This window comes from Primulina eburnea, chromosome 15 (genome assembly GCF_022965805.1).
Source record: "Primulina eburnea isolate SZY01 chromosome 15, ASM2296580v1, whole genome shotgun sequence".
Taxonomy (NCBI): domain Eukaryota; kingdom Viridiplantae; phylum Streptophyta; class Magnoliopsida; order Lamiales; family Gesneriaceae; genus Primulina; species Primulina eburnea.
The window spans coordinates 29,900,476-29,915,257 of record NC_133115.1 but is presented as its reverse complement, the minus strand read 5'-3'; the positions used below and the strand labels follow the sequence as shown (position 1 = coordinate 29,915,257).

The 14,782-nt window shown below is 31.5% G+C and overlaps 1 protein-coding gene across 1 annotated transcript; it reads right to left on the bottom strand.

The window, feature by feature from the left end:
* Nucleotides 1-5,392: 5,392 nt before the first annotated feature.
* On the bottom strand, nucleotides 5,393-6,075 carry LOC140814312 (uncharacterized). Its single transcript, XM_073173254.1, has one exon. The coding sequence runs from the start codon at nucleotides 5,921-5,923 to the stop codon at nucleotides 5,561-5,563; it is 363 nt and encodes a 120-aa protein (XP_073029355.1). The 5' UTR covers nucleotides 5,924-6,075; the 3' UTR covers nucleotides 5,393-5,560.
* Nucleotides 6,076-14,782: the final 8,707 nt, after the last annotated feature.

Here is a 14,782-nt window from a genome sequence, read left to right as displayed (position 1 = left end):
TTATTTAATATTCAGATGGACGCTTGAGATAATATCCTAAGGATAGATAACTTTGAAATATTTATCCTAATATGTTATATGAGCGACTCGCAAATTTTGATATATTTATTAATATTATATAAATATATTTACAAGTGAATGGATTTATTTGCCGACTGATTAATTTATTCAAAAAATTTCAATTAATTAAAAATTTTAATGTAAAAATATAAATAAAAGTCTCCATGTAATTTATTTGGTATAAAAACTTTTGTCGGACGATATCACGAGCCAATTCTAAATGAAAAATTTCCTATTGAGTGATTCATTTCAAATAATATTTTATATATAAAAAATATTATTTATTATTATAAATATAGAAAGAATTGACCGTCTTAATACTATTTAAGTGGCATCCATTAAAGTCAACATATTGATATTTTTTAGACTTGAAATCATTCAAATTTCTATCCAATATAAATTAACATGGCACATTGCACAAGAAAATAATATATATTAAAACAGTGCAAGAAGCCAGGCTGAAATGGTCCTTTTTTATAAACATTTAATTGATTGGTAGATATACTTACTTCTTATTACTTTTTATTTGTTAATTGCACGCAGAGTACGACCCCAACATTTTCGTAAATATTATTATTTATATTTTGCTGGATTCGAGTATTTATTTTATTTCTAGTATTCTAATTTATATATCAAATATATCTAAAAGTTGTAGTGCCCAAATTGATGAGAGTAAATGAACGTTTGATCAATAAAAATTTTATTTTTTTCCTACCAATAACCAACATAGTAAAATATCACAACTAGACCATTCTAAAATCACATTCGAAAACAAGGCTTTTCGTGCGAGACTCTGAGTTGTTTCATTTGCCGATCTTCGCATATGCTTAAGTGAAAGAAAAACATTAGTACGAGACTTGAGTAATGTTCGAATTTCCAAAGGTATCGATCCAGTAAGACCAAGATTATCATCCAGTATATTAATTGTTTGTACAGGTTTAATCGAGTCTGAAAAGATACAAATATTAGACAAACCAAAACTCGAACAAAGTGTGAGAACCTGAAATTCCAACAGTAGTAGCAGCTAGCAAATTTCAGCATAAGTTAACAATTCCAACAGCAACTCATATTTTAAAAGATGATATTTTCCAGAAGACAAAATCCAGCAGACAAAATCCAACGGACAGAATCCAGCAGCAGAAGAGTTCAATGGCGAGATTTCAGCAGATAGCTACTGACTCTGCTCAGGACTTGTAACTGAAGCATTTAACATGGAATAAATGCTGTTAATGGTAGATTATGTTCATTAATTGGAAGGCTAACAGCCAGATTTTGGCCTATAAATAGCACCCTCAATATCTGAAATTGTTGTTACCAAAATTTTGAGTTATCACTCGAAATTAGAGCTAAGAACGTACATTTTTCGAAGTTGTAAAATCCAGTAGCGAGGCTAGCAGATTTCCAGATTTCAACCGAAATTTTTTAAGCAAATTACGGTAAGTGGGCTTACGTATAAATATCTTGAAATCAGTTTGATAATTCATGTTTTAAGTATTTCTGATATCTGATTTTTGAAGCACTGAAACCTAGTAAATTAATGGTAGGAATATATATTCTGAACATTACTGATTACTGATTATTGGCTCACCCCTTAGAGGAGAGAACATATAGGGGACTGATATCAGTTTAGCCATGAAATTCACGAACGTTCTCAGTGCTTACTTGTTAAAATTCTGATTACTGAATACTGATTATTGATTTTTGAATACTGAATACTGATTTCAGTTATGAAAATAAGAATTTTTGTATATTATTAAGATTACTGTTTCTGTATGAAAATGATTTCGAAAACCGAGAGTTATTCCAATCTCTGCTTACTGAGTGACAACCATATCACTCACCCACCAAATCCATCTCAGATAAGAGCGAGGAAGAATTGTTAGAAGAAGAAGAAGAAGAACATCATCAGTTCTGGGGCTGGTGAAGAAAACTGTTATTTTTCTCAGTTCTGATTTATGTAATTAGATTCCGCTGTATCTGTTAAGACAGTATTATGTTCGGTTTTACATTTCCGATGTAAAACATTTGAGTTTGTATCAGACATTGAGATATTCAGTATTTATGAATAAGAAGACTGGTTTCTGAATTTTGTACTTTTGAGACTTGTTGTTTTCGAAGTAAATTTGAGAGCAACGTCGGTGTCGACCAACCGCTGTCCCGGGGCGTGACACAAAGATCAAAGCCTAAACGAATGGCCAACAAATCCTCCCCCTTTATCACTCCATTGGAAAATACGTTACTAGCCTTTGCACAAAAAAAAACTTCCAAGTGATTTCGAATAATGTCCCTAATGCTATGTAGAATCCGTCAAATATCAAAGCCTGCATCCACATCCATTTTTGTTTTCGATCATCAAATTGGTCTGCCTGAACATCATCAATAGAGAGATAACCACTCAAACTCGAAAGCTTTCGGCTGGAATAAAGGTTCATGAATTCTCTTACAAATATCATTCCACAAAACCCACAACAACATCACAAACAACTCAAAATCCTCCCGACACATCGACTTTGACATAAAAATGCCACATTCAACAAAAGAGGCCCATTGCATCCTATTTAAGAAACAACAATATCCAGAATTTGTTCACACAAAACTCATTTCATGACAGAAAAATAAACAATGACTTATTGTAGCTCGCTGGAAATGACATAACTGACACATATCTTGTAGGATCGAGCATGTGCCGCTTTACCAAAAATTATAGCTGGTGGTAATAGTGCAACTCAAATCTTTTAAATCGCACAACAGTTCAAGCACCACGGTTTGATCGCTCTGCCAAGCAGGAACAATTATTGCACCCAACAATCTCTCTCCCAATAATTACATTCCTTGCAATCAATGTGAATTGAACCCGCGACCTTGGCTCTGATACTAATTGTAGGACCGAGCGCTTCTCGCTTTACTAAAAACTATAGCTGGTGCTAATTATGCAACTCAAATATTTTAAATGCACAGTAACTCAAGCACCACAGTTCGATCGTTCTACTAAGCAGGATAATTATTGTACCCAAGATACTTGAAATCAGCACATGATGTGTTTGGAGGTTTGCAGCAGTTGGTATCCTAACTTTGGGTGGAATATTCAGGCTCCGAATGAGCTTCCACCATGCCTGGTTTGAGTAGCTAGACTGATACGGTGGGGGAGCAAAGCTCAAGTCTTCCATCATGAAATTCCACATGGTTGAGTTTCAAACAAATTATATATGATCAAACGAGTCACCGTGCATTTTTTTATGTGTGTGTGATTATTAATTTATGTGATTTTTTTATATTAAAAATATAGTATTCTTCTGGTTATTCTATTTGCTGGGGTGTTGAGGTGTAATAATTATTTTTGTCAGGAGATCGATCAAACTGTGATGTTTGAATTGTTATAATTTAAAATATTTGAATTGGATCATTACTATCAGATACAATTTTTTGTAACTCATTCTATAATTGGTATCAGAGTCGATGCCAAAGTTTTTTTTTTTTTTTTTTTGAAGAGAGTCGATGTCAAAGTTTTGATTCTCATGGATTGTTCAATGTACGATTATTGAGAGGATAATTATTGTGGTGCAATAATTATTCTTGGTGGAAGAAAGATTGAACCATAACATTTGAACTTTTTTATAGTTTAAAAAATTTCACCATCAGTTATGCCTTTGATAAATTGACAAACATTCGGTTCTACATAGAGATTTATGGTCTATAATACCATCATTTGTGTACATATACAATGATACAAGATACTTTAGCGTTTGGTGCAAAATATAACATACAAAATCCGTGATTTATCCTACATTTGACTCAAATTTTACGATAATTAAAATTAAAATAATAATTATATTATATTTATCTTTCAATTTATCATCTCATCTTCCGTCATTTCATCCGCTACAAATGGACGTATAATTGCGAAGTACTTTTTACGCAAATTAATTTTTTTTTTCTTGTTTTCAAACGGTAGAGGCACAGTTAATTGGATTACTCTTTAATTGTTTATGATTATATGTTGCTTGCAGTTAATTGTTAAATGATGTATAATTATTCGATTTGTTTGCTTGTGGAACAAATATTTTAATTTAAATTCGTCGTATTAACCATCTTATTTGAATTAAATTTAATATATCACAATTAATTAGGAAAATAAAGACGAATCTTAGGTATAATAAATTAATATTTCGAACCACAACAGAATGATGATCAATTTAGTATTTCACTTTGGTTCTCAAATATGAAGTTTTTTTATATTCCCATTGAATTAGTGAATTATAGCAAATATAAAAGATTAGGTCTATTGTGAGACGGTCTCACGAATCTTTATCTGTGAGATGAGTCAACCCTTCTGATATTCACAACAAAAAGTAATACTCTTAGCATAAAACGTAATATTTTTTCATGGATGACTTAGCTAATAGACCTGTCTCAAAAATACGACCCGTGAAACCGTCTCACACACGTTTTTGACAATATAAAATAACAGTGATAATAATAAAGGCAAAATTCTCCCAATAAATAAGATTATTTCTTTCTCTATGTTATAATAATAATAATAATAATAATAATAATAATAATAATAATAATAATAATAATAATAATAATTGACTTGATTGTGATTTAACAAAAGGACCTATTTATTTCTAAAAATGTAAAATATAGCTAAATTTTAGTTTATTGCCTAGATTAGCTAATGAAATATTAAAAATCTTGGAAAGTATGAGCAAAATTGTATTTTTCATAGTATGTATAATATTACCCAGGATTTGTGATTTTGATCATATATCTATTTAAGTTACGAATTTAATTGTATAATTTTTTTCTTTGATTAGCAAATTTGATAATTAATTATCATTAGTATCACAAATTTAGTTCTATATTTGCGTTCAAATTAATAAATTTGGATTTATCTAAAGTATGTTTCATATGGTTTAATTAGCTAATCTCTTCAATACATTTTTATTACTAAAAATATGTAATGGCACATATAGTAAATCATATTTAATAAATACATATTATCGGTTTTATAAGATATTCATCCACCGTGTTTGTCTATGTATTCATCGCTATGATGACAGTCACATGTTAAATATATAATTTAATTTTGATACATTTCATCGTATCGACCCATCTCGAGTTTCAAGTTTCAACATGAACACAGTGACTAAACTTCACATCAAAACTAATTATATATATACACACATAATACTTTTAATTACTTAAAGTTTATTTATCATTTTTGAAGAAAAATAGGACCCAAATTTAAAATTAAAACATGATTTGTAATAATGATAAGTTTATTTATCTTTTTTGAAGAAAAATAGGACCCAAATTTAAAATTAAAACATGATTTGTAATAATGATAATAATTTTTTTAATTATAAAAAACAGAGCATTTTTTTACACCACACTGAAATTTAAAATCCCCCACTAATTAACCACTAATCAGTACAATTCCAAATCAAAGACAACTAATCAGAAATTCAAAAGAAAAATATAATAATAAAGAGAACAAATTCTAACACAAACAAGTGGATTCCCAAGCACTCAAGCGCGAGCCACCCAGGCAAAACTTGTACTTACTGTCATTCTTATTGTAATTACTCAGCCGCCGGAAAAACCTCCTCCGCCTCGCCGTGAAGGAGAGGATCCCATTCTTGAGCTTCAGCCACAGAATCTTCTTCAGCTTCCTGATCGATCTGAACCGAACCCAAATCACCCTCTTCACTCTGAAGAAAGATCTCCTGATCCTCTCGGAGACACTCTGTTTCCTGGAGAACTGGTAGCTTCTCAGGAACAGCTGCCTCTTCTCCAGCTCCGTGTATCCCATCTCGTTTCTGAAGCTGAATATCGGGGCCATGTTGGGGTAATTGAGCGCCATGGCTGCTGCTGCTGCTATGGCCTATACATACAACGCGTGTTCTGTGTGTAGATTTGAAGAGAGGCGTGGTTTTTTGGTTGGGAGGGAATGGGAAAGGGGGAAAGCGTGAATAAAAGTTGTTTGGTGGCGGCTTTTAATGAGAGGGAGTGGGGCTGTAAATGCTGTGTGATATAATCTTGTTGGTCACACCTGTATTTATTTTTGTAATAATTCCAAATTCGCGTAAAAACATATTTTTTTAAATATTTTATTATTGTTTTTCTTTGAATCGATATAAAAAATTATACAATTGAGTATCGAACTCGAAATTTTAATATACGATAAAAAAATAAAATTTTGTTCTTTTTTTCTTTTCTCGATTAAATGGTTAGAATATTTTCATAATCAGCTTGTCTCGAACTTCAGAATTTGTTCATGATTGATTTAATGAAAATAAATAAATATAATTTTTTTTCATGGATAAATTAACATGCGCATTATTGTATTTGGGCTAGTGTGCTTGTGAATCAAATTAAATATGGTATAGTAAAAATGTCAATTTTTGACGTCTTTTGTACTGAATTGTGATATTTTTAATAATTTATTTTTTATTGAATCAATTATAATCTTGTAATTATGTAATAATGATCGATTTTATTCATTTTTATCAAAATTATAAATTAGTAAATGACCAATATCATTGCTGATTTTTAAAATTACATGATTAAAAAATCTCTCGTGACATGCCATAATTTTAAATTATTAAAAGTAATATTAGTAATTTGACGAGAACGACCAAAATTAATCATCAAGACATATTTATAAGATTATAATTGATTCAGATAAATGATTAAAAATTTCATACTCTAATATATGCATGACTAAAATCGACATTTTATCTATAATAAATATTTTTATGTCTGAGATTCAATTTAAATTATAATAAGTTTTAATTTTTTTAAAATTAATTAATTCAGGTATGAATTTGGCTCGAATTAGTTGGAGATAAAATTCTGGAGTTAGTTCATTTAAGTTAATTTTTTCTTGCTGAGTATAGTTAGTCGAATGCTAGAAAAATACACAAATCGATAGAAAATATTTTGAACTCGAGAGTTCGATTAAAATAAACCAGACTATAATTTCATAATTTTGACAAGAAATTAAATAATTTTAAAATTTATTATAAACAGTAGTAAATAAAACATTATGGACGTGTGAAATACATGTGAATAGTGCCAGTTATGAGTTGTGTTTTATAAATAGGGTTGATTGGATCTAGGGAAGAAAAATTTTCCCATGGGTTTGGGACCTCACGGGGAAACCCGAAACAGGGATATGGATCTTCGATTTTTTCGAGTTCGGGGATTTTTTAAATCCTCGATATAGTTCGGGGTGGACATCCCAAACACGCACCGAAAATAATATCAATAATAAAATAATAGTATTATTAGTATCAATAATATAATAATATTTATTATTTTTTAAAATATTAATAATAATAATAATAATAATATTATTATTATTATTATTGATATTAATATTAATATTATCACTAATAATAATAGATAATAATAAGTTTTGGTTTGAGAAAATATCTGAATATGTCATCGTCTTGCCATATTTAGGGATGTAAACAATCCAAACAAACCAAACAGTATCAGACTTGAGCTTGGTTTGTTTAAAATTGTTTGAGGCTCGAGCTCGATTCGTGCTTCTATTATCAGACTCGAGATTGGTTTGTATTGAAATTATTGAGCTCGTTGAAAGCTCGAGCTCGGCTCGTTAAAAGCTCGTTTAGCATGTTAATCAAGCCAGGCTCGAGCCCGGCTCGTTAAAAGCTCGTTTAATATGTTTAACAAACATCGCTTGAGCTCGTCTCGTTTTCGAGCTCGATAAGCATAGAATGGAGCTCGAGTTTGAATCGAGCTTGTTAAAAATTAAATATACCTATAAACTAATTTTAAATCAGGCATAAAAATGTAAATTCATTCATAAATAACTAAAACAACACAAATAAGAGCAAAAAAAAAAAAACATAAATAAGTATATTATTGAACATTCCAAAATCATGTTTGCGAGCCACCTAAACGAGCCGAACTAGAGAGCCTATTATCAAACATGTTTGCGAGCTCACGAGCCGAATATCCTTAGGCTTGAGCTTGGTTTGATTAAATTTTCGAGCTCAAAATCGGGCTTGGGCTTGGTTTGATATGATTAACAAACAAACTCTAAGGAGCTTTTTATCGAGCCGAGCTTCGAATAGCTTGCAAACCGCTTGGTTCATTTACATCCCTAGCCATATTAATATTTTTGAAATGTGAATGAGGACAGGGATGAGAAGTGGATCCTCGAAGTTTCGGGTTTGAGGATTTCCCGAATCCAAAAAGCGAGGATCGAGACGGTATGAGGGTGGTGCTGAAATTTGGGGACGGGGATGTAGATGGCAAACCCACCCCACCCCGTCCCGCTCCATCCCATTGTCATCCTTAATTGGATCGTTGGAAAATGAGTGAAATGAAATATTTTCTCAAATTATTAATTTTATTATATAATAAGAATAAACGGGTCATTTAAATGAATATCATAAAATATCACATGAATTTGATTTTATTAATTCAACAAGTTATTAGTTATTAAATTATTTTATAATATAATATATTGTTTTAAAATAATTATTCACTAATTAGTAATAAATAATATAGATAAATAAAACATATTCTAGATATCTAATTTATATTTGTAAAAATAAGAAAGAAATTATTGTACGTTGTATTGCCAAAATCGCTTTGTAATCAATGTTTTATTTAAGTTTTGTGGGGAGAAATTCTTGTACAATATTTCATATAACATTATACAAATAATTGATTGTCACATATATCAATTTTAAATTGATTCTGTAATTATTTCATAATTCACATCAATAAAATCTTTACATTGACGATATTATAAAAAAATATTTGCGTGTTCTACTTCACATTTTTCTTTCATGGTTAGGACTTTGCTTTTTTAAACTACCTAACCGATAAACTTTTGACTTATTTCGTGGGAGCCATCATTTTCTTCCCTAAAATAAAATACATTTCTACACCAAGTTCGTAATAGTCTAGAAACTACACTAATCAGATAAACTGTACTAAACAAATATCGTGTGTTAGCTAGAGTCGATCGAAAAAATATTGATAAGAGCAATTAAACTTGTGAGCATCTGAATTTTTTTTCACATAATTCATCAACTCAGACACTCGAGACAACTATTTATTTATTCATCCATCCTTATGAATAATGGCCATAACCAGCACTTGTAACTTAACCTTGAAAATTGGGGTGTACTAATTTGCGACAGATGACAAATTTCTAAACCTTTCACAGCAAGTTTTGTCAAATTATCATATTTTTTCAATTAAAATATTCAATTAAATATCATCATCATCATCATCACATTATTATTATTATTATTATTATTATTATATAACAAAAAATCCAATATTTGGAATGCTAAAAATAACTTATACGAAACTGTGAAAATGTCTATCCACTAGACATGTCACAATTTAATATTGCTCCAAAAAGATGAAATTGCTCACCTTAGGCGTCCCTCACCTCCGGTCTGACAGGATTGTGAGAGGAAGTAAATCATGGTGACTCAATCAACCAACAATAACTAGACCTTATATTACGCCGCGCAATAGCTGACTACGCCGCGCAATAGCTGACTCATGGAACAAATAACTGACACTTTGCTTTAATGCACGACAGATCGAAGTCATAAATTACAAAATGCGTGTTTTCGCCGGTTGTTTTATTTCTTTTTCTTTTATCCTTTTTTTAATTAAAAAAAATATGATATTAAAAACATAAAAAATTATGTGTGATCATATCATGTATCGATTTTGTGAGACGAATTTTCTAACATATTTTTCACTTTAAGTATGTATCATATCATGTTAATCATTCTTACAGAAGTATATCGATGAAATCGTCTCACAAAAGACATAGTCTATTATAATTTATTATCCTTTTCGTCTCTTATATTTAGATTTATGTGTATTTTCACAAAGATTAATAAATTTATCGAAAAAGTTAATTTTACAAAAAAAATTCTCCGTTTTACTCTTTATTTAATGAATGTTTTAACATTAAACGAAAAAAAACAGTAATTAAAAAAACAAATTAAAGGGATAGATCGGTCAAAGAGTAGAGTCGGGGGAGTATTATTTGTGACAGCTGGATTCTTTTAAAATCGCATGTAAGGACTAAGACATAAATAATGAAACTTCAAATGGAAGTATAATGACAAAGAATGAGTGAAGATGATCGAGAAAACAGGTAGGAAAAACTTAATAATAATGAGTAATTAAAAGAGAAGCTTAATGATGTATTAAGATGTTGTTAGTTAAGGTTTAAGGTTAAGGTTTAATCAAACCAAATTCAAGAATCCATTAATTAGTCTTCTTAGGGTCCGCTTGGTGTGTAGGATGTGATAATAGAATGATTAATAATTTGATTGATAAATGGTTGATATGATAGGATATATTATTTGGTAGATATATAATATCATGTGTGGTGTCAAATTTGTGAGATGGATAAAATACTGATTAATGCTTTGAGGACCAAAATACCCTTCACTTTTAATATTTAATTTATTTCGCTTATTATTCGCTTCCCCACATAAACAGGCTCTTACACGAGAAAGCGCACACCCAAGTAAACCCTCACTTTTCTTCGGAGTTGAAGATTGGAAGCTGAAGCCAGATCTGTGAACGATCCGAAGCGAGTAGGCAACAAACACCTTGAGCATGTTTTTGTGAGTAAAAATTTCTTTTTTTACAGGTGAGATTCGATATTATTGTACAGAAATCGTTCGATCCAGAGGAGGAGGGCAACAGAGCTGTGTGAAAAAAATTAATTTCAAGTAATTTTCGAAGTAGTTGTTAGTTATTTTACATGTTTTTGTGCTTCTTAACATTAGTTTCGTATCCTGTCTGGTTCTTGTCTGTGTCATTTTCCACTCATCGAAGTTGTAAGGGTCTGAATGCTATTACGAAAATACATAAACTCCAGTGTTTTGACGCCGAAATTTGACGTACTATGTTCTGAAATCCATTAATTTGTTCAAACATCGTTGACAACATAGGTGTACATAAACTTTATACTTGAATACCTAATCCAACATAATTCGTTTTTATGAATCTTTGTACGAGGCTTTACAAAATTAGGTACTCATTTTTAGGTATCATGGAAATGAAGATAGCACCACAGTGCGATTGTGGAAACGGGGAAATGATACTACGTAAAGCTGGGGATTACGCGACTCGTCCTGGACACTATTACTATATATGTCCAGCGGGTCTGCGACATCGTAAAAGTTTTTATTGGTACCTTGAGTACCATGGAAGAAATGTAACACCCAACGACGAACAGTCGTATAAATCTGAAAACCACTCAACTAATTTTGAAGATCATTCATGTCATACTAGTACACCAATGTTTGGTAACAAGGAGTCAATGAACTCATCCTCCGGGCCATACGCTCGTGGGTCGAAGGAAGCTCAGCCACATGCCAGGAACCAATATTATGAAAGGGAACGTGGGATGTCAAGTACAAGATATGAGTTACCGAATCATGGATTCAAGAGCACACCTTATTCACGTGATCATGTTTGTTGTTGCTTTGGGTTCATGTGTGCGTTGATATGCCTTCTTATCCTTGTCATTATTATCCTTCTGTGCAGATTCTGATACATTGCATTTTGTTGTATGTATTGTTCTCTTCAAATTGTTCTCTCCAATTTTATGACATGTACTTCCATAACTTTTGACTTATGACCCATATGTGTTGTGTAAAAGGTGTATGAACACGTTTTATGTGTAGTTATTTATTTGCCTTTGTACAGTATTCTGAGTTAGTTATGAACAATTGTCTCATTTTTATCTACTCTTGAGTTTTTTGTTCGGCAAGATGATCAACTGTATTAGCTCAATCATCTATACAACCGAAGTCATTAGAGCATTGAAACATACAAATTAAAGCAGTGAACCTTACGAATGTTGACGGGTAAGTAAAGTTCTTGTAATTCTGATTTGACTGTTACTCAATTTGACATATTACTTCTTTTATTGCCACATGGTGTACATGCTCGCCATGTACTCAGATTTATTCAGATTTGGCATTTATTATTTATGAGTTGTTTCACATATTATGACTGTTTACACTTGAGCACCACAAACCCCTTACTTATGAGGCGTCTAGCTGCACATAATAATTGCACATACACCTGTTTACACCTGATGAGTACCCAAAATAATTATGACAGTCGATGTTGACATACGGTAGGATTTGACAAGCATTCACTCTTTGGTTGGTAAACAATGGTTAATGTGGTTGTGGTACTTAAATAAGCACCATTCATGGTCCACACCACAAATATATGCTCGTTTTTTTTTCTAAACTTTTGGCCATTCTGCAGAGCAAACCCACAATGTCTGTCACCTACAAATCGTCTTCAGAAGTGAGTGTAACTAGCAAGTACAAAGTGGATGTGATTATCATCTCAGATGATGAAGACGTGAATGAAGAAGGTGCAAATACTGCTGTGCGCAAGGAAGTCCAGCCGGTTTCAATCAAGCTTCCGAATCTACCAAAAGTAAGCACTAACAACAAACTTCCCTGCAAGAAGTCAGCGGATGACTACTACAATACGAACATGCTACCTTACAAGTCATGCAACAAACGTTCCAACGAGCATCCAACTGGTCGTCCTTCCAAGAAAACCGTATGGCTGGATTCATTCTCCTTCGGGAATAGTGAAAGGTGTCCATTAAACAATCAATCCCGAATTTAAAAAGGAAACCAAACAAAGTATTAGTAATTTATCCAACCTCAATCCTACACACCAAACGGGGCCTTAAAGTGTACGCTTTTGAGGTTTGGTTTATCGATAATTTAAACGAGAGTCATGGAGAGAGACTATTTTTCTAATCTTTCTTATTCCTATCTCATTTTAGTTATTTTATTATTGTTGTAGTATATTAAAAATATATTTATTAAATAGACAAATAATAATAGAAATAAAAAACTTTCTAAACCGATATTCCTTACATTCTTAACGTATAAAATGACAAAGATGTGTAAAATCTCTTGTCTCTTCTAAAATACTGAGTTCGAGATTTAATTGTAACAAACTCTTCGTCGTAATATAGGAATGTGAATATCCATCGCGAACAACTTTCAAGATGATTAATTGTTTACTAAATGAATATGGAATTGTTACACAACCATTCATCAAATTTGTACTCATGATGCACCATCATGAAAGCTGAAATAATGAGATGGAATGGCAATTGATATTTACTTACATAATTATTCATCCACCATATATTAATTCAACTACAAGGCCTTCACCTGCCATGCACTTAATTGTCATGTAATGGTTCTTGATTGACCATTCGCCATTAGAGGCTTATAATTGTGTTGTTATTATTATTATTATTATTATTACGAGAAATTGGTTTTCCAGTCCCTAGCCGTCGATTTTTTTTGTGTTCAGTCCCTGGGTATTTTTTTAGTACCACATTTCCACATGAAGTGTACCACATTTTGTATGACATAATACCACAATTTTGTGGGTAGGGAGTGAACCCAAAGAAATGTTTTGATTGAGGATTTTTCACCAACTTCCTCTTGCTTACGCTTCGATTTATGTACATTTGATATTGACAAAAAGTTATAAATCAATTTGTTGATTATACTCCTCAATCCATAATTTTTTTACATTACATGTGATCAGTGCTGGTTCAGTTTTCTCGGGTGAGCCAAAAACCATTATTGAGATTGATCAAGGTTATCAATGGCTTCAAATGTCTTTGGATATATATTTTCAATGAGAAATTTATATACCAAGTGGTAAGGGAACCTTAAGCTTGTTTGGAAGTTGGAGTTGGAAGGAAAATAAAGGAAAGGGAAGGAAAGGAGAGGAGATTTTAAAATTTGATTGTTTGGGAGATTTTGAAGGAGGAAAAAAAGAAGAAAAAGTGTTTAAGACAGAGAAAAGTTTCCTTCCAAATAGGGGTGGAAATGGAAGGAAAACTAAAACTATTATCTTCCCTTCCCTTCCCTTCTTTTCTTTTCTTTTCTCTTATCTTCTTTTCTCTTGCAAACTAAACAAGGTAATTACTTTAATAAGTTAGACGCATTATTTTATAGTGAATAGTATAGATTATTATGCGATTTCTAACCCAACTGAGCGAGCTCGGTCACAACTGAAGGGAAATATATATTTTTTATTTAATTGATATAATTTTTTATCTTAAAAAATTTTCTTAATATTATCTTTATTTAATTATTTTTTTTGTCTTTCTAGATAATTATGTTAAGATTTTATTGTGATATAATATCTTGGGTTTGCTTTTTCTAGATATTATATTTATGATAATGATTTAATGAGATATGGTATCAATGTTTAAAAAGAATTTATTTCTTATTAAACTCTCACTTTCCTTGTGAAATAGGTTTCCTTGTGAAGATAAAGTCTATGTCTATATATAAGAGATCAAAGACATTGATGCGGCTGCTCTATCTTATCAATCAATATACACGCACTGTGCACGTCATGATTCTCATAGAAAAACATCCTAAAAAGGCGTTGCTGTTTTAAAGAGGAGTCGTCCGTTTTGTTTTTCACTCTTCGCTGGGAAGTTTTCATGAATGAATAACTGATGCACTTTTGCACGTCGAGATTTCAGAGTAAAATTATTCTCGAAGCCGTTGCTGTTTGGAGTGGTGATTACCGTGTTGCGCTGAATGTTGCCAACATCTACAGACAACATCCGTAACGATATTGACTGAAGATTACATCTAATTGATCGTGCTTTTATGGATCA